This window comes from Mustela putorius, unplaced genomic scaffold (genome assembly GCF_011764305.1).
Source record: "Mustela putorius furo isolate JIRA1106 unplaced genomic scaffold, ASM1176430v1.1 tig00000596_pilon_pilon_pilon, whole genome shotgun sequence".
Lineage (NCBI taxonomy): Eukaryota > Metazoa > Chordata > Mammalia > Carnivora > Mustelidae > Mustela > Mustela putorius.
In genome coordinates, this window is record NW_025421428.1 from 7,254,171 (window position 1) to 7,278,340 (window position 24,170).

Below are 24,170 nucleotides of genomic sequence, written 5' to 3' on the forward strand. Positions count from 1 at the left end.
ACCCACTGAGCCACTCAGGTACCCTGTGTGGTGGTATTATTTTATCAAAATGTATGAGCCGGTAGACTTGGGGCTACCTGAATTGAGTTCATTTAACATGTTTGAGCTCTTACCTGCCATTAGCTATGTTAGGACACAAAGGTGAATTCTTTCCTTCAGCGTTTACAGTCTAGATAGAGATACAATATCATTATACTTTGGCATGTGCTACATGTATAAAATGGTACTTAGAACATGAATTTAATTTAGGTAAAATGTGGATGAAAATACAGGTCAGAGTTAATTTATATTTTTAATCTCTTGGATTTTACCCAGTGGTTTACTGACAGTTTTTTTTTAGGGGAGGGGGAGAGAAAGAGGGAGAGCAAGAATTTTAAACAGGTTCCACACCCAGCGTGGAGTTGGACACAGGGCTGAATCTCACAATCCTGAGATCATGACATAAGGTGAAATCAAGAGTCAGATACTGGGGGCATCTGGGTGCTCAGTCAGTTGGGCATCTGCCGCCTTCGGCTCAGGTCATGATCTCAGGGTCCTGGGATTGAGCCCTGCATCCTGGCTTCCTGCTCAGTGGGGAACCTGCTTCTCTCTCTCCTTTTGCCTCTCCCCCTGCTTGTGCTCTCTCTCTCTGTCACGTAAATAAATAAATAAAATCTTTAAAAAAAAAAAAAAGAGAGAGAGAGAGACACTTAACTGACTGAACCACCCAGGCATCCCTGTATAATCATGTGTTTTAAAGTATTATTTTGTGGGGTAAGTTTTTACCTGTTTTTTTGGCAACACTCAATCAAGACAAACTAATTATAGAAAGAAAAGCATTAAAGCATATAATTTTTGAACTTGATGAAAGGAAAAAAATGCTTAACAAGTTTTGTCTAGATTTATTAAAAATATTTTTGAAGATGTTTGGGACTATTAAAGGGTTTAGATTAGGTGGAGCATTACTTTCATGTGTTAATTTTTTAAGTGAACCTATATTTGAAGGTTTTAATTTCTAAATTGTATAAATTGGTTGATATTTTGCTGTGTCATTGGAAACATTTTATATGTCCTATCTTGAACAATATTTCGGTTATAATTAGACTGTGAGCTCCTTGAGATTAGGGAACCTGGCTAGGCTCCAGCCAAGCCCAGTAATATGTTTGTTGAATTAAGTTGTAGTAAAAAAGCAAGAAAGGCACAGTTTGAGAATTTCCAAAACAAAAAAATTCTTTTTAAGATTTTATTTATTTATTTGACAGACAGAGATCACAGGCAGGTAGAGAGGCAGGCAGAGAGAGAGGAAGGGAAGCCTGCTCCCTGCTGAGCAGAGAGCCCAATGTGGGGCTCGAACCCAGGACCCTGGGATCATGACCCGAGCTGAAGGCAGAGGCTTTAACCCACTGAGACACCCAGGCGCCCCTTCCAAAATATTTTTATCTATTTTTTCATTATGAAGAATTTCTGACATAACTGAAATTATTGAAGAGTAGTATAATGGTTATTATCTACCCTCTACCCAGATTCAACAGTTGCTTGCATTTTGCTGCATTTTAAAAGTCTCATTTTTTGGCTGAACCATGTATAAGTAAGTTGCAGATCCTAACACTTCTTCTACATACTTGAGCATAAAAATACGATATTCTTCTAGGTAACCACAGGATTTTTGAGTCATTCTTGTAGAGATCAGGGTAATAATAATGGTGTACTAGCTCTGTCATCTCTCACTTGTATGGTCCTTGGCAAATTACTTCATATCCCTGAGCCTCAGTTTCCTTAGCTGCAGAGCACTTATCTCAGAGGAATATTATGAAGATGAAGTGTGTAAAGGCACCATTTTCAGTATTTTCCCATACAGTACTCAACTGTGGTGAATTAATACCACACCCGCCCTTATTCCCAGAGTTGGAAACTTTTACCTTTTTTGCCCCCTCATTTGTTGTTCAAAAATCTTACATTTCTATCTTGTAACATTTCTCAAATCTGTCCTGTTCTTTCGATTGCCACCACATTTCTTGCCTGTCAATAATTTTAGTCTCTCTTCTGGTCCCATACTCACCTCCTCATCCTTTCCTTAAGGCTGCCAGAGTTTATGCTCCCAAATAAAAATTTAATCTTACTCATTTCCTGTTTAAAACTTTCCCCATCACCTACAGTGTAAGGTCCAAGTTTCTTAACTCTGTCTCCTATGTACCTTCTGTCTCCACAGCCTTATCTCTCATTATGCACATTCCCTCCCTTCCCCCACCTCACTGAACACACAGACACCATCCCCCAAACGGTAGCAAGCCGTGGGTAGCTGTCTAAATTGTACTCTTTGTTACATACCTCTGTGCCTTTGCTTGGTTGACTCCCCATGTCTAGAATTCTACCCCACCCACCATCTTCTTTATCTCTGGCAAATACTCATTTTCTCAACCCCCTCCCCAGCTTGCCTTTTAAGACTAGGTGCCATACAGGTTCCTTCTCTTCCCCCTCCATCTACATTGTACAGTCTTCTAGCATCATACCCGTAACATTTTTGGACAGCCATTTGCTTGCATGTCTGCTTCATTCTGCTAGGTTAGAAAGTCCTTAAGGATACACAGGTTTTATCCCTTTTTTTATTCCTAGTACCTAATATGTTGCTTGTACCAGGGATAAAATAAAGATAGATATGGAGTCTGTATTTTATGGGTGAAAAAAATCTGAGGTTCAGAGAATATTCTTTATGTGCCCAAAGTAACAGAACTAATTAATGAAACATTCAGATCTTTAAGAGCCCATTTCATTATTGTTGCCATTAATAGTTCTTCGTCTGTGTACTTAGAGGCCCCTAGAGGATGTTAGAGTTCCCACATGGAAGTCTGTAAAGTCATATATGAATTTTCGGTAAATTGAATTAATACGATTATATACTGTATGTCACCGATTTTTCTTAATGTACCCACATGGTTTTGTTATTATCTTAACAGATCATTTTAGTGGACATACTTACATCTTTAAAAAAAATTTTTTTTATTTACTTGAGAGAGAGATGGGGAGGAGCAGAGGGAGAGGGGTGAGCAGACCCCCACACTGAGGACACAGCCTGTCACGGGGCTTGATCCCATGACCTGAGCTGAAATCAAGAGTTGGATGCTCAGTTGGCTGAGCCACCTAGGCGCCCATGCTTTTATCTTTTGAGAGGAGAGAAGTATGAGGGCCTTCGTGATACGGGTGATTTGGAATAAAGACTTGACATAGTTTGCTAGGAAATTGATAAGGTATAAAAAAGTTGTTTTTTTTTTTTAAAGATGTATGTATTTTAGAGAGAGAGAGAGAGAGCACAGTTGAAAGGAGGGAGAGGGAGTTGCAAGCAGACTCTGAGCTGAGTATTGAGTCTGACTTGGGGCTCCGTCGCATGATCCTGATATCATGATTTGAGCCAAAACCAAGAGCTGGGTGCTCAACTGACAGCACCACCCAAGTGCCCCAAGAAAGCAGTAAGATTCAGGTTAGGTGGTAAAATCTATGTTCTTAGTCTTCAGTAGTTCATTAAAATAAGAAACTTTAAAAATATCTAAAAACAGGAGTGCCTGGGTGGCCCAGTCAGTTAAGCATTTGCCTTCAGCTCAGATCCTGTTGGACCTCTTAAAAAAAAGAAAAAAAAAGTGTGGTCTGGCAGGCATTCTAGGTTCACAGGTATAGCTTAAATAACAATGCTTAAAATATGTGTGCTATTTCTATCAGTTTGTTTAACTACTAGGTAAACAAGATTTGTGTGATTTCATTCATTCCTTTGGCAAATATTTTTTCCATTCTTGCTATGAATCAGGTGCTCTGCTCAGCGCTGAAATTGCAGCTGTGAGTAAATAAAACAGAGAAGCCATACTCCTCCCTGGTGGCCCTTACCCCTTTTTTTTTTTTTTTAAGATTTTATTTATTTGACAGACAGAGGTCACAAGTAGGCAGAGAGACAGGCAGAGAGAGAGAGAGGAGGAAGCAGGCTCCTTGCTGAGCAGAGAGCCTGATGTGGGGCTCGATCCCAGGACCCTGGGATCATGACCTGAGCCGAAGGCAGAGGCTTTAACCCACTGAGCCACCCAGGCACCCCTGGCCCTTACCTTTTAGTGTGGGAGCCATACTTTAACCATAGTGAACATGCAAGTAGGTATCTGTAGTATAATGCTAGACAGAGGCAAGTACTTTTTAAAAAGGCCAGAAAAGGGAATAGGAAGTGATAGTTTCTATTTTAGGAGTTACCTGAGAAGGCCTTTCTAAGTAGCCATTTGAACAGAGAGACCTGAGTTAAGTAAGGGTACTTGCCATGCAAAGATACCTGGAGGAACAGCCTTCCAGACAGAGGGATCATCAGATGCAAGAAGCTTTGAGGAAGCGGCATGCTTGGCCTCTTAAGCAAGGAAGCCAGTGTGTCTGGAGCTCTGTGAGCAAGGGTAGAATGGTAGGAGATGAGGTTGGAGAAGTAGCCAGGGGCAGATCATGTAGGACCTTTAGATTTCATTCTAAATGTAATATAAACCTTTGAATGGTTTCTAGTAAGGAAATAAGGTGATCTAACTTAAGTTTAAAGGGTACTCTACGCTATGTAGAGAACAGACTCAAGTAGTACAAGAAAGGAAGCAGGGCGATCAGTTATGAAGTGGTTATAGACCTTTGGATGAGAGAGGATGATGAACGTGGTGGTGAGAAGTAGATTGGAGATGTATTTTGAAGATCAAGTCAACAGGTTAAGTTGACTGATGGCAGTGTAAAAGGGAGCAGTCAAAGAAACTCTAGTGCTAATAAATAGATACTAGACTTGAAGGAAATACACAAATTTTTACTGTGGCTGTCTCTGAGCAGTGGCCTTCTTACTAGGAGCTTTTTTCCCCCCCCTTATCTGTATTTACCAGTTTTTCTATCTTGAACCTGTAATGCTTCTGCAAAAAATATATAGATTATTTTAAAATTAGAGTTAATCATAGTACTAAATGTACCCTAATTCTTAATGTATTCTCTTATCCCTTTTGATTTTGGAAAAATAGTCTAAATTTTTAAACCTTTTTACTCTTAGTGATCAGCCTTTGTACCTTCTCCACATTTGAAGATGGTGAAGCTGGATATTCACACCTTGGCCCATCACCTTAAGCAGGAACGCTTATATGTGAACTCTGAGAAACAGCTCATTCAGAGGCTCAATGCAGATGTCCTTAAGACAGCTGAAAAGTTGTATCGTACAGCATGGATTGCTAAGCAGCAGAGAATTAATTTGGATCGGCTTATCATAACCAGGTAAAAAAAAACTGGTTTTGAGATGTTTAATTTTTTCTGTGCTAACTATAAATAAATGAATCTATTTCCAACAAAGTGTATGCTTTCAGATAGTTTGAATCAACATTAAGGTGAGTCTTTGCCTATTTTGTCTGTTAATTAAGGCCTTTTTAGAGAATTATAACTTAAGCATTAATATTTTGTACCACACCACTTAATTTGTATCTTTGTATGATAACCTTTTATTTTGCTGAGAGTAAATTATCTTGTGTTTTTTTCTAAGTAGGCTCCATACCCAATGTGGGGCTTGAACTCATGACCCTGAGATCAAGAGTCACATGCTCTACCCACGAACCAGCCAGGCGCCCCTCTACTTTTCTATGATTATTATTATATTAAGATTAAAAAATTTTTTTGAGTAATCTCTATGCCCAGCATGGGGCTCAAACAACCCTGAGATCAAGGGTCATATGCTGCACCAGTTCAGCCAGTCAGGCACCCCTTTTCTCCTGGTATTATTTAATATACAATTGGCCCTTAAACACTGATTTGACCCTGTGGGTCCACTTATACAGGGATTTTTTCGATAGAATACTATAAATGTATTTTTCTCTTATGATTTTCTTAATATTTTCTTTTGTCTAGCATACTTTATTGTAAGAATACTGTATATAATACATATATGAAATATGTGTTAATCGAGTATATTATCTGTAAGGCTTCTGGTCAACAGAAGTCTATTAGCAGTTAAATGTTAGGGGAGTCAAAAGTTATGCAAGAATTTTCCACTGCATAGGCAGGTCAGTGCGCCTAATCCCCACATTGTTCAAGGGTCAACTGTGTATTTCCATGTTTTGATTCTGTATATCTTCCTGTATATCTACCTCTCGCTTTTAGAAACCTCTTTTTCACTGTGTTAATATCTTATTCTGTTGCTTCAGGAACCAGTTTTTAGCTCTAAGAAGAGTGGTGGTGAGGTATAAATTTGAGAAAACGAGGCAGATGCAGAGAAGTATGATTCCATTTATGTGAAGCTGAAAAAAAGCAGGGCTGATCTTTCCTAACAGAAGTCGGAATAATGGTTATTTTTTTATATTTTTCATTGAGCCTGATGAACTAGGAGGAATTTGTCCTCCTTTATACTTTTCGGTTTTCTCCTTTCTTCGCATGTTCAGGTGTTGGTCGGCTGAAAGATTCGAGCAGTTCGGAATGATCTCATTACCAGGACTATAATCAGTCTACATTTCCATGTTTCAGTGGTACCGTATTATTGTTATTGATTTTTATTGTTTTGCTTGTTTGCTCATTTTTTAGTGCTGAAGCTTCCCCTGCTGAATGTTGCCAACATGCCAAGATTTTGGAAGATACACAGTTTGTTGATGGATACAAGCAATTGGGATTTCAGGAGACTGCTTATGGAGAATTCTTGAGTCGATTAAGGGAAAATCCTCGTCTTATTGCCTCCTCTTTGGTTGCTGGGGAGAAGCTGAATCAGGAGAACACACAAAGTGTTATATACACAGTTTTTACCTCCCTTTATGGCAACTGCATCATGCAAGAAGATGAAAGCTACCTCCTTCAGGTTTTGAGATATTTGATTGAATTTGAACTTAAAGAAAGTGACAACCCCAGGCGACTTTTGAGGAGAGGAACCTGTGCCTTCAGCATCTTATTTAAACTTTTTTCTGAAGGACTGTTTTCCGCCAAACTTTTCCTCACAGCCACTTTACATGAGCCAATCATGCAGCTGCTTGTTGAAGATGAAGACCACCTGGAGACAGATCCAAACAAGCTGATCGATAGGTTCTCCCCATTACAACAGGAAAAGCTCTTTGGAGAGAAAGGCTCAGAGAGATTCAGGCAAAAGGTTCAAGAGATGGTAGATTCCAATGAGGCCAAACTGGTGGCTCTGGTGAACAAGTTTATTGGTTATCTCAAACAGAACACGTACTGCTTTCCACATAGTTTGAGGTGGATTGTGTCACAGATGTACAAAACCCTCTCCTGTGTAGACAGACTGGAAGTTGGGGAGGTCAGGGCAATGTGTACTGATCTCCTCTTGGCCTGCTTCATTTGTCCCGCAGTTGTCAATCCAGAACAGTATGGAATAATTTCTGATGCTCCTATTAATGAGGTAGCAAGATTTAATCTGATGCAGGTACGCTTTTTAATGTGGCATTCAGTTGAAAGTCGGTTGAATGAGTAGTGGGGTGTGAACAAAATACGATGGCAATATGTTTACATTCTTACTATTCTGTTTCCTCAAACTGGCTTAAATATTTCTTTCTTTCTTTTTTTTTTTTTTTAAAGATTTTAATTTATTTATTTGACAGTGACACAGCATGAGAGGGAACACAGGGGGGCAGTGGGAGAGGGAGAAGCAGGCTTCCCGCCGAGCAGGGATCCTGATGTGGGGCTCTGTTCCCAGGACCCTGGGATCATGACCTGAGCAGAAGGCAGGCACTTAACGACTGAGCCCACCCAGGTGCCCCTAAATATTTGCTTCTTAAGAAATAAAAGCAGTTGCGGGGCACCTAGGTGGCTCAGTCAGTTGAGTGTCCCACTCTTGGTTTCAGCTCAGGTCGTGATCTCAGGGTTGTAGGATGGAGCCCTGCCTTTGTCTCCATGGTCTAATTCCACTCTCAGCGGGGCATCTGCTTGAGAGTCTCTTCCTTTGCCCTCCCCCCACCCCCTTGTGCACACACACACACACACACACACTCTCACTCTCTCTTTCTCTCTCTGAAATAAATTTAAAAAAATAAAGAAAAGCAGTTCAATTGGGATTAAAAATACCATTGTCATAAAATATTAGTTTTGGGGGCACCTGTTTCAGTCTGGTAAGCATCTGCCTTTGGCTCAGGTCGTGATCCCTCAGGGTTCTGGGATCAAGCCCCGCATTGGACTTTCTGCTCTGCAGGGAGCCTGCTTCTCCCTGTCCCTCTGCCTGCTACTCTACCTGCTTATGCTTGCTCTCTCTTTCTCTCTCTCTCTGTGTCAAACAAATACAGTCCTAAAAAATATATTTTGTTAGTTTTTCCTGTGTAAACATTTATTTATTTATTTTAAAGAGAAAGGGAGAGTGAGGGGAGGGGCAGGAGAAGGAGAGAAATCCTCGAGCAGACTCCCCACTGAGCTTGGATCCCAATATGGGGCCTGATCCCAGGACTCTGAGATCATTACCTGAGCCAAAACCACGAGTCAGACTCCTAACCGACTGAGCCATCCAAGTGCCCCTTGTGTTAGTTTTTACTCTTTTCTTTTTTTTATTTGAGAAACAGTGTGTGAGAGCACAAGTTGGGGGAGGAGCAGAAGAAGAGGGAGAAGCAGACTTCCTGCGGAGCAGGGAGCCTGCTGTGGGGCTTTATCCTGGGACTCTGAGGGCAGACACTTAACCAACTTAACTACCCAGGCACCCCTAGTTGATTAGATTTTCTAGAACAGGGCCACCATCTCTTTACCATGATTTCAAAACCAGGGTGATTGAAAATATTTATGCATTATCTTTTATACATTGTTTGGTAGCAAAACATGACCTAAACTAACATGAGACTGTTTATCACTGCTAGTTATTCCTTTTAGGGCTAATGAATACTCAGGTTTTGCTGCAGAAATGGTAAATACATTTGATTACAGGATGCTTCCCTTAATACTGCCTATGTTATATGTGTGCACGATTCGACCTTTCTAAAATCTTTAAATTTTGAAATTGAAATTTTTCTGGTCCTCAGAGTTCCAGAAAGAGGAGTTTTGGATTTATGTTAGCAGTTTTTTTCCCCTTTATCATGAGAACTACTGAAATCTTGTTATTTATTTATTTATTCATTTATTTATTTTTGAGAGGGGGGAGGGGCGGAGGGAGGGGGCGAGAAAGAGAATCCTAAGCATGCTCCATGCCCAGTGTAGAGCCTGACATAGGGCTGGATCTCACAACCCTGAGATATGAACTAAACCGAAATCAAGAGTCAGATGCTTAACTGACTAAGCCACTCATGCACCTCCATGTTATTATTTCTTTTTTCTTTTTTGAAGATTTTATTTATTTTTATTTGAGAGAGAGCATGAGAGGGGAGAAGGCCAGAGGGAAAAACAGACTCCGCACAGTTTGAAGCCCAATGCTAGACTCGATCCTGGGACTCTGGAATTATGACCTGAGCCAAAGGCAGTCCCCCAACCTACTGAGCCACCCAGGTGCCCCATGTTATTATTTCTTAAGGGAATCTTTTAATCATATCCTGTCCCCCAGAAATACTATGAAGAAAAAACTGAGTTTATTTAGAATATATCTTTGGATGATTTTTTTTTTAACGACAAGCTTTTTTTTCCCATGGTCATTTCTGTTATGTTATGTTTAGCAATTAACTACATAAAAATCCCTGAAGTAAAACTAAAAGATTTTTATCATCTTTGAAACACTAAATTTATTCTTAATATAGTGTAGTTCTAGGTTTTTATTTTTATCATTCTAGTAGAGATTGAATCACTTATTGTCAAAATGAGTAAAAAAGGGAATTATACCAGATATTAAGATGATACTATATGGTATTAGCTTCCCCCAAAGTGTCTTTAAAGAGAGTAGATTAGGGTTGCCTGGGTGGCTCAGATGATAAGTATCCAACTCTTAATTTTGGCTCAGGTCAGTATCTTAGGTTTATCAGATGGAGCCCCATGTTGGGCTCCATGCTGAGTGGGGAGTCTGCATGAGATTCTCTCTCTCCCTCTGTCCCTTCTGCCTTCTCTGCAATAAATAAATAAATAAATAAATAAATCATAAGGAAAAAAGTAAGAGTAAATTAACAGTTCTCTTTTACCAGTAAGGAACCTGCTGTGTGAATTAACATTTACTTTCCAAGCAGCTCTGTTCAGTAGGATTTTTTAAATCTAGAAAAAAAATTCTACCTTAAGTATTTTGTGAACTCTAAAGGGAAATGTACTTAATAGTAACTTCATTTAGATAATTTGAATCAAGTTTTGCAAGTGAATTTTAAAATATCTAAATGTATGAAAAGTATAATATCATAAACAAAGGTGTTTTATTTTTATTTTATATCGTCAATGTAATGTTAAAGTAAAATTTTCTATTGTCTATGACTCTTCATCTAAATATAGTAAAAGCTGATGTAGAGAAGATACACATTTAATTTGGGACCCTACTTTGCATGCCTGGTCAGATGGTATAACTATTATTATGAAACAGCTTTTTAGACTAGAATGAAAGCACTTTCATAGAGAACGATTTCTAAGTATCTATAGCCCACGTCTCCCGACCACTGCTTTGGGTTGCAGGTTGGCCGCCTTTTGCAGCAGTTGGCAATGACCGGCTCTGAAGAGGGAGATCCCCGGACAAAGAGCAGCCTTGGAAAATTTGACAAAGTAAGAATACTATCTTATGAGAAAATACTGTTTATAGAAAATATTCCCAAAGTATTAGTTAACTTAACTGTTGTCTTTATTAAGTCTTGTCCTTTAATTTATTGAGAATAAACTATTCTTTTCAGTTATGCTTAGTATAGCTATAGAGAATATAGTGTTGGATTAGTAGCATTTAAAGGAAGATGTCAGTAAAGATTACTAATTCTTACTTGTTAAACTGTTGAGGAGATGTCACTGTAATGAGAGCCAAAGAGCTATTAAGATTATTTTATTTTAAAAATTTGATAAGGAGCCTGGCTTGCTCAGTTGGTAGAACACGCAATTCTTGATCTTGGGGTTAGAGTTCCAGCCCCATGTAGGATGCAGAGATTACTTTAAATATTTTATTTATTCATTTATTTATTTTAGAGAGAGGGAGCGTGCACATGCAGGCAGAGGGAGGAGCAGAGAGAGAGGGAGGAGGAAAGAATTTCAAGCAGACTCCATGCTAAGTGCAGAGCCCTACATGGTGCTCAATCCTGTGACCTCAAGATCCTTACCAGAGCAGAAATGAGGAGTCCGATGAGCTGCCCATGTTTCCTGGGTGTAGAGATTACTTTAAAAAAAAAAAAAAAGTCTTAAATAAATAAGGTTGCTCATTTGGTTGAGTGTCTGACTCTTGGATTCTGTTTGGATCATGGTCTTAGGGTCCTGAGATTGGCCCAGGTCAGGCTCTGCACTCAGCTGGGAATCTGCTTTAGATTCTTTCTTTGTTTCTCTCCTCTGTCCCTCCCCACTGAGTGCGTGTGTGCTCATGCATACACTCGCTCTCTCTAAAATGGATGAATAAATCTTTAAATAAATAGTTTAGTTTAAAAAAAACACTAAAGCAAATCAGTAATAATTATATAATTTTAAGTGTATTTCATAAATATGTTTTATGGCATTATTCAGTTAAATTAGATTTTAATCATATTTGAGTAGTTTGTATATTCAGCCTTATTTAAAATTCAGAGGTTATATAGTGAAATTCCACTTTACCTCTGATCTCTAACCTTTATTTCCTCCCCAGAAGGTTCTTGATGTTCTCAGTTTTTCATGTTTTCTTCAAGAGGTTTATATGTATACAAGCAAATTCTTACATATGTTTTCCCAGTCACCCCAGCCCCCTCTTTTCACAAATGGTAGGGTAGTGTGGACTGTTCTGCGTCATGTTTGTTTCATGTACCAGAATTTCATGGAGACAATTCTGTGTCAATTCAAAAGAATTTAATTTTTTCATCGTTGGGTTTAATATAATTTTCAAGAAGAAAAACTTTTTGTGCGCTTGTCTACCTTAATTAGAAATTTTGTTCCCTTATTTAAAAGAGGAAATATTTCATTGTGATCTTTTCCTGTTTAACAGAGCTGTGTTGCTGCCTTTCTTGATGTTGTGATTGGGGGCCGTGCAGTGGAGACCCCTCCAATGTCCTCCGTTAATCTTCTGGAAGGATTGAGCAGAACTGTGGTTTATATAACGTATAGTCAGCTTATTACTCTGGTAATGGCCTTATTCTTTAATAGGATTTTCTCAAAAGTCATTTATCTAAGTATGGGCAGAGTCATAGATGAGTACATTGTGTGAGACATAGATACTGTGTGTGAAAAATGGATCTCACTAGCTAATGTCCTTTTACCTTTGCCAGGTGAATTTTATGAAGAGTGTGATGTCTGGAGATCAGCTGAGAGAAGATAGGATGGCTCTTGACAATTTATTGGCAAACCTGCCCCAGGCAAAGCCGGGAAAAAGCAGCAGTTTGGAAATGACCCCGTATAATACTCCTCAGCTGTCTCCAGCAACCACTCCAGCAAATAAAAAGAATCGATTGCCTATAGGTAAAGAGCATTTCTCATATTCGGGCTTTCCCTTAAATTTAGTGTTTTTATTTGGCCTTTAATACCGCTCAGTGTTTTGGAATATGGTTTTAAATAATTTGGGAAAGCCTTTCTCTTTGTGTTTACTGATACCAATATAATTTTTAAAAATTGTACCAGTTAAGGTTTATAAGTAGGTTTTAGCTTTATCTAGATGTACTTTTCACAATTAATTGAGATCATGCCACCTACAGTATATTTTGTTCATATTTTAGTAACTTTTTTAGGAAAAATTGGAAGTGTCATTTGAAATATATAGCCCTGTCATTTCTTCGAAGTTCTAAATAATACAAGAAAATAATAACTTAGAGGTTTCTGTTGGTAAATATGAAAATACAGTTATAATTTTTCCATTGTTATTATTATTAATAATTTTTGTCAAGGAGCTAAAGTATCTGTTATTTTATAAAACAAAGATTTCATTTTATTTTGTCAAGCTTATTTAAGAATTGGGTTTAATTATGTTTTATTCACTTAGTAAACATCTGTTACCCACACACACGCACACACACACACACACACTGAACATTACCATGTACTCTGTACCAGACTCTGGATGAGCATTTTATAGATGTTGTTTCATTTAATTCATGCAAAAAGAGTAGGTATAATCACTATCCTGCATGGGGGGTGCACCTTGTTAGACACCGGGGATACAAAGACCATTAGGATATGCTGTTGCTCTGGTAGTTGCTGGTCGTCTAACTGGGGAGAGTAAGAGGAGTCCAGTTGCCGTCATTATACTGTGTTTGATGGAGATAAGTGTGCATGGAGGTTTATGGGGCACCCATGTTGGCTGGGCGGTGATGGTGTCGGGAGAAGATCCTGGACACAGTGAAGCTTATACTTTTTCTTGAAGGATGAGTGGGAGTTAGACAAAATAGACCAGAGAGGGAGAGAAAGAGTGTTTAAGCCAAGGGAACAGTGTTTTAGTGCCAATTTTTTAATGAAAATGAGGAGCTCAGCACCAGTTAGTGAATATGAATAGTTACTTTATTTTACACATTTTGAAGAACAGGATTTCATTTTTAAGCTTCTATGAGCTGATTTGTTAAGAACTGACAGTTTCTTAAAATTAATCCATCTTACATTTAACATAATACGAAATAATATCATCAACAAAAATATGGCAACATGTTCTTCAAATCTTTGGCTTTCGTCATCCCAAAATACCAGTTTTCAGAATTAAAAATAGAAAAGGATGAAGTTTGACACTCAGTGATTTTTAAAAAATATTTTAAAATTTATTTTAGAGAAAGAGGGAGTGGGAGCACACAAGCAAGGCAGGAGGCAGAGGGAGATAAGCAGAGTCCTCACTGAGTGTGGGCCTGATATGAGATCATAAGCTGAACCGAAATCAAGAGTTGGGCATTTAACCTACTAGCCACCCAGGTGCCCAACACACAGTTATTATTATGTTTTTAAGATTTTATTTATTTATTTGACAGATAGAGATCACAGGTAGGCAGAGAGAGAGAGGAGGAAGCAGGCTCCCTGCTAAGCAGAGAGCCCGATGCGGGGCTTAATCCCAGGACCCTGAGACCATGACCTGAACCGAAGGCAGAGGCTTTAACCCACTGAGCCACCCAGGCGCCCCCACAGTTATTTATTTATTTATTATTATTATTTTTTTTGGCTCTGAACTCACAGTTATTTTTAATATTAAAGCTTGTTTGTACTTTTCTCTTTTTAAAAGATTATTTATTTATTTATTTGAGAGAGAGAGAGAGGGAGAGAGAGCATGGGAGGGACAGGTCAGAGGGAGAAACAGACCCCCCACCGAGCAGGAAGCTTGATTTTGGTTTTGATCCTGGGACTCCCAAGATCATGGCCTGAGCCAAAGGTAGTTGCTTAACTAACTGAGCCACCCAGGCACCCACTGTTTGCATTTTTTTAACATGAAGAATTAAATGATTCTTAGTAAATCAGGGATTTTTTTTTTCCCCCTCCATTATTCACTCCTGTTTGTTCTTTCACTTCTTGTCATCTAGAAGTATCATTAAGTATGGGTATAATGAAAAGTAAATTTCAGTTGTTTGCACTGTTAGTTCGTATAGTCCTATGACCTGGCCATTGAATTTATTTCATATTTTTAAAAAAATGTGTCCATTATTTCAGAGGGTTGATTTTCTTTCTGTTTAATGCTTTCGCAACCCAGGACAACAGTTAGCAGCCATCACTGCCTGGGATTCCTCAGCCACCAATCTTACTGCTCATATTACTCTAGTAACCCCATTTGGTGGGTAATAGGCTGTTCTTCCTCTTCTTATGTAACTTTCATTTAAAAAATAGTATATGAAAATGTGCTCCATATGCATGTTGCTTTTGCTTTATGTAAATTGCTACATGGATTTTGGTTACTTGCATTTTTATAAATTATAAAGTTTGTTGCTCAAGATTCATGTAGTTATTCATGAAGTGGAATTTAAGTTTCCAGTTCAGGAGAAGGCAGTGCGGGAGGGTTAGCAGATAAAGGTGGGAGTGAGCCTGGGTTCAACTTTTGGAAATTGAAGTGTGCTCTGGATTTTGAAAGTAAGAGCAATTGATGAACAGATCTACAGCATTGTGTAGGGGACTCTTCATATTCCCTCTCATTTTTTAAAGATTTATTTATTAGAGAGGGAGAATGCATGCACACATGGGAGGAAGAGCAGAGAGGAAAGAATCTCAAGCAGACTCTCCGATGAGCACGGAACTTGACATGGGGCTTTATCCCACAGTCCTGAGATCATGACCTGAGCCAAAACCAAGAAACCAAGAGTCAGAAGCTCAACCAACTGAACCCCCGGGGACCCCAAGGGAATTCTTTATATTTGTCTTCAAGTAGGTCAGCTTTCACTCAAAGTGAAGTTGAAAGACATTTGTTATTTTTAGTGGTTTTGCTTTATTTCTGTACTTTTGATTATTTTGTACCAAAGTAGAATTTGTATTTGGGATTTCAGTTATACTGAATTTTATTGCCCTCTGAAAGAAATTTGAAACTTACCACAGAAGACTTAAACTCATAGAGAAATTGTCAAACTATAAATCTTTCAGAATCCAAAAGTTCTTGTAATGTGTGTGGGATGGTTATTTTAGAAAAAAAGTATTACTTGTTTTTACTTAAAGGTTAAAACTTGTTTAAAAACAAACAAACAAACTTGTTTACTTACAGAAAAGGGCTCCCCCAAGTAATTAGATTTTTCATTAATTTAGAATGTTTCTATAAAGCAGAAGGGAAACTTAATATTCAAACATAGGGAAATCTTTTTTTTTCTGCATTTTTGGAAAGAAATTAGTACATTTCAGGAAAATCAGCATGTTTTAAAAAACTGATTATGATTTTGTCAGTGGTTGTCCAATTAGCATATATTACTTTATATGGCTAAAAGGTTGCTATGGGAAATTTTCTGACGCTTATGAGTTCAGTGGCAGTTAAATCATAGGAGAAATAGTAGACGGTATCTTGATAAGAGATAAGGCAGTGCTCTTCTTGTCCCCCCAAGTCTTAAGCTGAGAGATGTGTTTGCTGTTCCTGCAGGTGCGCTCATCTGTGTGTCGCTCACTGTCAGGTGCACATAGACTATTGTTTCAGTTTGTTTGTTTTTTTTTTTAAAGATTTATTTATTTATTTGACAGACAGAGATCACAATTAGGCAGAGAGGCAGACAGAGAGAGAGAAGGAAGCAGGCTCCCTGCTGAGCAGAGAGCCCGATGTGGGGCTCGATCCTAGGACCCTGGGATCATGACCTGAGCCGAAAGCAGAGGCTTTAACCCACTGAGCCACCCAGGCGCTCCTATTGTTTCAGTTTTGAAGGAGAATCTATGTCACTCATTAGTAGAGTAACTGGGAAGTTGTAGGGTTTTTTAAAAAAATTCATATTCTCCACTATTTTTTTTTGTGCATGCGCAAAGTCCTAGAAGATACATTTTTGTATTTACTGTACCATTTTCTTCATCTTGTCTTGTTCTCTAAATTATATTTGAAAAATTTTTTATTAGCAGCTCGAAGTAGAAGCCGCACCAATGTGCTAATGGACTTACATATGGACCATGAAGGATCATCTCAAGAAACCATCCAGGAAGTACAGCCAGAAGAGGTGTTGGTCATTTCCTTAGGGACAGGTCCCCAGCTCACTCCAGGGATGATGTCAGAAAATGAGGTATGAATGTATTGTTACATTTAACTTAGAGCCATCAATATTAAGGAATTAGGTTCTTTTTTTTTTTTTTCTCTAATTCATGGTCTCTTGCTTCTATGAGTGCATTAATTGCCAAACTCCCTGTGAACAGTTCTGGGGGCCTTTCACATTAATGCATTGATAGTACAATCATTGGTGATTAGGGCTACACCGAAAGGAATTTTCCTCATAGTCTTAAAGAGACAGGAAGTGAGGAAATTGTAGTATGGAAATTGAAAAGACTTTTCCATTGACCTGTAGGAAATGTTTTGTTTCTTTTCTTTCTGATGATATACTAGTGGTATCCCTGCCTTAAAGAGCCAGACTTTTTTTTTTTTTTTTAAGATTTTTATTTATTTATTTGACAGAAAGAGATCACAAGTAGGCAGAGAGGCAGGCAGAGAGAGAGGAAGGGAAGAAGGCTCCCTGCTGAGCAGAGAGCCCGATGCGACTTGATCCCAGGACCCTGAGATCATGACCTGAGCCGAAGACAGTGGCTTAACCCACTGAGCCACCCAGGCGCCCGAGCCAGACATTGTTTAGAAATACTCTGTTTTTTGGTCAGTTAGAAAGAAATGGTAGACAGAATTGAAAAGAAAACTAAGAGGGCACCTGGGTGGCTCAGTGGTTTAAGCCGCTGCCTTCGGCTCAGGTCATGATCTTGGGGTCCTGGGATCGGGTCCCGCATCGGGCTCTCTGCTCAGCAGGGAGCCTGCTTCCCTCTCTCTCTCTCTGCCTGCCTCTCCATCTACTTGTGATTTCTCTCTGTCAAATAAATAAATAAAATCTTAAAAAAAAAATAATAAATAAAGAAAGAAAGAAAGAAAGAAAACTAAGAAAAGAAAATATTTTGAAGAAATGGACTTGGGGTGTGGGCATCACTTTTAAGATATTCGTATACAGAAGAGCTTGGAACAGAGGCAAAAAGAATGAAGAAATCAAAAAGAAGCATCATTTTATACTCAACAGGGACTGCTTATTAGTCAAGAAAACCTATTCATGACTTGGGATAAAGGGACTAGTTACAGTGGTCAATGAAGTGATGATAGTGGTTGGTACAGCTGTGTTTGGATCTGTGCCATGACCCTTAGGAAAGAGTTCTGGACTTGGCCAGAAGACACACACACACACACACACAAATGAACTGGCAAAAACTGTCAGAATCAACTTTTTAGGAACTCTAGAATGTAATAAACTTAAAACATATGGGGAATGTTAGATGAGGAAAAGCAACTGCTGCATTTCAGATAGGGAGCTGTGGCGTTTTACTTTCCCTGCGTAACCTTCCCCGGGTTCCCAGCTCTGGCAGTCCTGAAGGCAGCAGCCTGCATTCCTGTGCAGGGTAATCTCTTCCTTGTGGTATGAGCCTTTTGTTTGCTGTTAACCTTACCGTTCTCTAGGCCTTTAGATAGATTTTTTCCTGAAGATTCTTTGTACATTGCTCACTGTGAGTTTAAAGATCCAAGTTATCTTAAAAATACAAAATGTAAAATTTTACATCTGCATTTAATTTCAAGCAGATAGGAAAATAATTCTATTTTTACTTATTTGTTTGAGTGGGAGGGTAGGGGACGGCGCAAAGGGAGGGAAAGAGAATCTTTTTTTAAAAGATTTTATTTATTTGAGAGACAGAAAGCACAAGCAGGGGGAGGGGAGAAGGGGCAGAGGCAGAAGGAGAGGCAGACTCCCGCTGAACATGGGGCTGACATGGGGCTCGATTTTAGCACCCTGAGATCATGACCTGAGCCAAGGTAGATGCTTAACCGACAGAGCCATCCAGATGCCCCAGGAGCGAGAGAATCTTAAGCGCTTGTCTCTACAGAGCCGTATGTGGGTTTTTTGTTAAAAATGAAAATTTAAGATTAAGAAGAACTTAAATATGCATTTACTTTGTTCTGTTTTCATATCAGTAACCTCTCAGTTCTGATAATCCAGTGGCGTTTTATTTTTCAGGTCTTAAACATGCAACTTTCGGATGGAGGACAAGGAGATGTCCCTGTCGATGAAAACAAACTCCACGGTAAACCTGATAAAACCTTGCGCTTTTCCCTCTGCAGTGATAATCTGGAAGGAATATCTGAAGGTGAAGGGTTACTTCATTCAAAGAGTTAATGTGATTCAAGTAATACTTTTGTCTTCTGATCTTTAAAGGAGCCTTAAAAATTATAATTATACCATCTGTTCCTCTCCCTGAGGAGAGTAATGAAATTTTCCTCTAATGATCTTGAAGAGTTGGCTATAAGGATTGTTTCTGGAATAAACTAAGATTGCAAGAAAATAATTTAAAAAGAAAAAGATTGCAAGAGACCTTTGATCATATAAAATGGGGAAGATAAAGGTCTTTATTGAGACTTGAGTAATGCCAAGTTTCTCTAGTATTAATTAAGGTATCCCAAAGCTTATGAAGCTCCTTTAGAGGGATAGAGTGCATGTCTGAATGGGAGAAATGGACTCACTAGTATTTTAGGATGTTGTGTATACCTTAAATGTTCTGTATTTCTTTATTCACATACACATCTTTATGAAGTAGGAAGATACAGTGGAAATGGGAATAACAGTAGAAAATTAAAACTGTAGATTGTGTAGTGAGATTTTGTCATTTCATGTATGAGGACAAACTTTTTAATGAAGAAAGTTGAGTTTACTATCATTTTAAGCAAAATATAATTTTTCCTTTTTCTCTGACTTTTTAGAACAGAAGTAATGTACATTCATTCTAGAAAATGCAGAAATGAAATTGAATCATTGTAATTTCACTGTTCTACTTTTTGGGGGCTTGAACTTTTGACCCAGGATCACAACCTGAGCTGAGATCAAGAGTTGGATGCTTAACTGACTGAGTCGCCCAGGCCCCGTACCATTCTATTAATAGCAGCATTTTGGTTTATTTATAGCAAGAGTAGGTTTATGTTGTTTTGTAACCCTTTTTTGTTTAACAGTCTAGCGGGGACACTTCCCTTTCTTAAATAACTTAGGTTCTTAATGGTTTTTTCTTTAACTTAAAGTGGGCATAATTTATTTAAACATTCTTGTATGATTAAACATATAGATTGTTTTTACTTTCCAAGCATTATTAAAAGCCCTTCAACAAGCAATGTTAGGTGAATTTTTTAGTTGTTTCCTAGGATAAATTCCTAGAAGCACAATTGCTGGCTTAAAGGGTATGTGTATTTTTAAGGTACAGATGCAGTATTAAAAGCACCCTGACACCTGGGTGGCTTCGTTGGTTAAACATCCCACTCTTGATTTTGACTCAGGTCATGATCTCAGGGTCATTAGATTGTGCCCCATGTTAGCCTCCATGCTGGACGTGGAGCCTTTCTGGTATCGAGCCCCACATCTGGCTCCGTGCTTAGCGGGAGTCTGTTTGAGATTTTCTCTCCCTCTGCTTCTCCCTGTGCCCCATGCTCGCATACTTTCTCTCTCTAAAATAAATATATACATAGAAATAAATAAATGCACCTTATTCAGTTTTCAGTCTGTTACCAAGGCATGAAAAGTTGCATGGTGGCTTGTGACTTAAAAAACGTACTCACAGTATAAACATTTCTCTAGGTCCATCAAATCGCTCTAATTCAGTGTCCTCTCTAGACCTGGAAGGAGAGTCTGTATCAGAACTTGGAGCAGGACCTTCTGGGAGTAATGGAGTTGAAGCTCTCCAGCTATTAGAGCATGAACAAGGTAAAGTGAAGTTGAACACATTTGTTCAAGTAGCAAAGAATTTGCCCGGCTGCAGGATAAACTACATGTTTCCATGTCAGTTGGCTGTGTTCGGTGAAAGAATAAATGTAGGTTGCTTATATAATGACCAGAAAACTTGCATTTATTTAAAATTTTTTCAGTTAAAAATGTTTAGTTGGGGGGCGCCTGGGTGGCTCATCCGGTTAATAAGCCTCTGCCTTCGGCTCAGGTGATGATCCCATGGTCCTGGGATGGAGCTGTCTGCTCAGCAGGAAGCCTGCTTCTCCCTCTTTTTCTGCCTGCCTCTCTGCCTACTTGTGATCTCTGTCAGATAAATAAATAAGGGGCGCCTGGGTGGCTCAGTGGGTTAAAGCCTCTGCCTTAGGCTCAGGTCATGATCCCAGGGTCCTGGGATCGAGCTCTACGTCGGGCTCTCTGTTCAGTGGGGAGCCTGCTTCCTCCTCTCTCTCTCTGCCTGCCTCTCTGCCTACTTGTGATCTGTCTGTTAAATAAATAAATAAATAAAAGTCTTTTACAAATAAATAAATAAAATCTTAAAAAAAAATACTTAGTTGGTAAATGAATTATTTTAGGCTTAAGTTACATAGAATAATTAAAATGAATTGCTTGAATTCTATAATATTTGGCATTCAATTCTGTAATACTGAAATTTTAAGGGAGACAAAGATAAATATTTGGGGTTAAAGGCACTTGGAATAGGGAGAGGATGGTATACAAATGTCTGAAAGTGTTATAAAAGGGCCTTGGCGATTCTGAGTGGGAGATACAGGTGGTTAGAAGTGTAGGAAAAAACTTAGTGGAAGAAAATGCTAGCCTTAAAGCCCGGCTCGCATTGCATTGGCAGAAACTAAAGATGGGGCATTCTAGGTGAAGGAATAGAATAGTACAAGCAGGTCAGGGAAGTGGGAAACCATAGTACTTAACTCAGGAACTGCCAAGTAGGGGAATGACATGGGGTCAGGACTGAAAAGTAGACGGATCCCTGTTGTGCTTTAGGAAGATGAATTTGAAAAAGTTCTTTGGATTTGTTGATTTAAAGATCACTGGTGGACTTCAAGGGAGTGTTGATGGCAGATTGCAGATCAGCTGGGTCAGAGACAATATTCTGAGACCTGCATGCGCATCAAAATAACCTGGGAAACTGAAAGCCATTTCCCATGTCTCATTTCTAGGAATCCTTGTGCAGTTCATTTTCAGAAAGGAAAAGAGCATTGCCAGTTGGGATATGTGTGGCTTGAATAAAAGTAGTAGTATATTTTACTGGACTAGTTTGTCATATTAGTTAGGATTAAATTTTCTGCAAATAAGAAAGAAACCTAAAATAATAGCTTAAGACAGAAGTTGAAAGAATATCACTTAACAAGCCCTCTAGGTGATTCTGATGTAGGTGTTTGGTGTCTCCATTTTGTGAACATGAGGTTAATAAATTGAGACAAATTACAGACTATTTTACTCATTAGTCCAGGGAAGAGAGAAAACTCTAGTATCAGGGGAATGTATTCAAGGCAAATGAAAAAAATATTTTTCTATCAGTTCATTATTGCTGGAGTAATTGCTATGTAACAAACCACCTCAAAACTTAGTGACTTAAGACAACAAACATTTATTTGTGCTCTCAGGTCTGTGGGTCAGCTGGGTGGTTCTGATTTTGACTAGACTGCAGTCACCGGCTCTTGGGAAGGGAGCTCTGCCAGTCTTAGTTGGGGGACGGTTGTTCAGTGAGGACGTGGCTGCTCTAGAATGGCCTTTGCTTTGTTCCCTGTGGTCCCTCATCCACCAGTGGGCTAGCTTAAGCTTGTTCTCATGGCAGAACCAAGGGTGAAAAAAAGGGCAGAAGTTTATAAGGGTCTTTTGAGGTCTAGCCTTGGAACTGGCACACTTCTTTACTCTTTTGGCCAAAGCAAGTAACAAAGCCTGTGCAAATACATGGAGAGGAAAATATATCCCAGTTTGTTATCGGAATCACACTGCCCCAGTTAGTCTATCAGAAATGGGGGTCCATATGCTGAGCTTTGTTCAGAGAGGGAAATAGTACATCCGCAGGGAGATGATTCAGTGCCTTGGTATTGCATGCTCAGTGTTCATGAGAAAATATGTATCTTTAAAGTTGATTTAAAAAAAATAGCTGTGCTGCCATTTTTAAAGTGCGTAATTTTGTTTTTGATAGCTACAACACAAGATAATCTTGATGATAAGCTAAGGAAGTTTGAAATACGTGACATGATGGGACTGACAGATGACAGAGATATATCAGAAACAGTGAGTGAGACCTGGAGTACAGATGTCTTGGGAAGTGATTTTGATCCTAACATTGATGAAGATCGCTTACAAGAAATTGCAGGTAACTGCTGTTTAATTTTTCTGCAAGATTGCTGTTTAGTTATTCATACCCACCTACCCTTCATGGGCAGGGACTTCAGCCTCCGACAGACAGACTGGGAAGCTGAGATAACTGTATGTAACAAGGCACTTGTGTCTTTCTTTCTTTACCTAAATATAGGTAGTGTTTTTCCCTGTCTGCATTTAACCTCCCCCTTCCCTGCCAAAAAAGAAAAAAGTCTTCTGAATTAGCTTCTTGTTTTCAGGGCATAGTATATATTCTTATGATATTCTATTTGAGACTAAATAACTTACCTGAAGATGAAAATTCTTATAGATTATAGCCATAAATTCTTTCAGAATAATATAGTACTGAATTGAATTTAGTAGGGCACCTGGCTGGCTCAGTTGGTAGAACATGTGGCTCTTGATCTCAGGGTTTTGAGTTGAAGGCCTATGTTGGTCATAGAGCTTACTTTAAAAAAAAAAAAAGAAAAAGAAAAAAAAGAAAAGAATTTTCTTTTGGAAGGATTAATTCAGTTCCAAAAGAGGGACTATAGTTTTTTCTTTTTTTTTTTAATGTCAAGTGTATTGAGGTTCAATTTACATACTTTAAAACTCACCGTCTTTAGGATACTGCTGTTTTGTGAGTTTTGAAAGATTTCATACAGTCCTATTAGCAGCATGTTCATTTTCACTTTAAATTGTGGAACATTTCAGTCAAATCCAAGAGAGAAGATTGAACTCTCTGTACCCGTCATTCAGCTTCAACTAGCACAAGTAGACGTGTGGCAGGTTTTGTCTCCTCTCTTTTCCCATTACCCTTTTACCCTATCCCCCTGTTATGTTTAGGCAAGTTCCAGACGTTATTTTATTTGTAATTATTTTATGATATATCTTTAAACGGTAACTTGCACCAGTAATCTTTTGCCAAAAGTTTCCTATGCACTACAGTAGAAATGTTCTTTTGAAAGGCATAGTTAGATGTCGTGGAGCATCCTGAACTTGAGTATTTCTAACACGGGTGTATAATCATATTTAATCCTTTCTATTTGTCTTTATAAGTAGTGTAAACAGATTTCTTCATTGGTTTTGCATTACTTTGTTTCAGGGGCCAAAGTAGTACATTTCCTGGCAGAAAGCTGTTTGAGCAATGAGCTGTATTTGCAGTTGAATCCGTGCTACAGAGATGTGTATTTTCCTGCAAATATTTTTTTTTCCCTGCAAATATATTTTATTGCTCTAAATATGTGGCTAATGTGCTGGAAGAAAACATATTTGGCCAGTATAACTTTCTGTGGTTAACTATCTCCATTTGAGTGTTTTTAATCCCTGTGAAGACTATATAGTTTAGGTATTTAGGGACACATGTAAAAATGTACTACAAAACCCAGATGAAAGCTGGTTGAAATGACTTGACCCTAATGATGGATGTTTTCTCTATGGAGAGTCCAAGGTGAACAGGAGGAAACTGAGAAAAAGGAGCTTAAGCTGTGCCATTGTGACCAAAGT

At 38.7% G+C, this 24,170-nt stretch overlaps 1 protein-coding gene across 7 annotated transcripts in view; it reads left to right on the top strand.

Moving 5' to 3' along the window:
- Positions 1 to 24,170, top strand: part of GAPVD1 (GTPase activating protein and VPS9 domains 1) — a 78,002-nt gene that overhangs the window by 26,518 nt on the left and 27,314 nt on the right. For 4 of the 7 annotated variants that reach the window (XM_045082397.1, XM_045082395.1, XM_045082390.1 and 1 more), the window contains exons 2-10: positions 5,015 to 5,232; positions 6,526 to 7,369; positions 10,498 to 10,584; positions 11,969 to 12,103; positions 12,249 to 12,438; positions 16,459 to 16,619; positions 18,591 to 18,720; positions 20,193 to 20,318; positions 22,507 to 22,680. In XM_045082397.1, the coding sequence (XP_044938332.1) occupies positions 5,048 to 5,232; positions 6,526 to 7,369; positions 10,498 to 10,584; positions 11,969 to 12,103; positions 12,249 to 12,438; positions 16,459 to 16,619; positions 18,591 to 18,720; positions 20,193 to 20,318; positions 22,507 to 22,680 (2,032 nt within the window). In that variant the 5' untranslated portion in view covers positions 5,015 to 5,047. The remainder of the gene's footprint in view (positions 1 to 5,014; positions 5,233 to 6,525; positions 7,370 to 10,497; positions 10,585 to 11,968; positions 12,104 to 12,248; positions 12,439 to 16,458; positions 16,620 to 18,590; positions 18,721 to 20,192; positions 20,319 to 22,506; positions 22,681 to 24,170) is intronic. The other 3 variants (XM_045082393.1, XM_045082396.1, XM_045082392.1) reach the window with 2 other exon arrangements.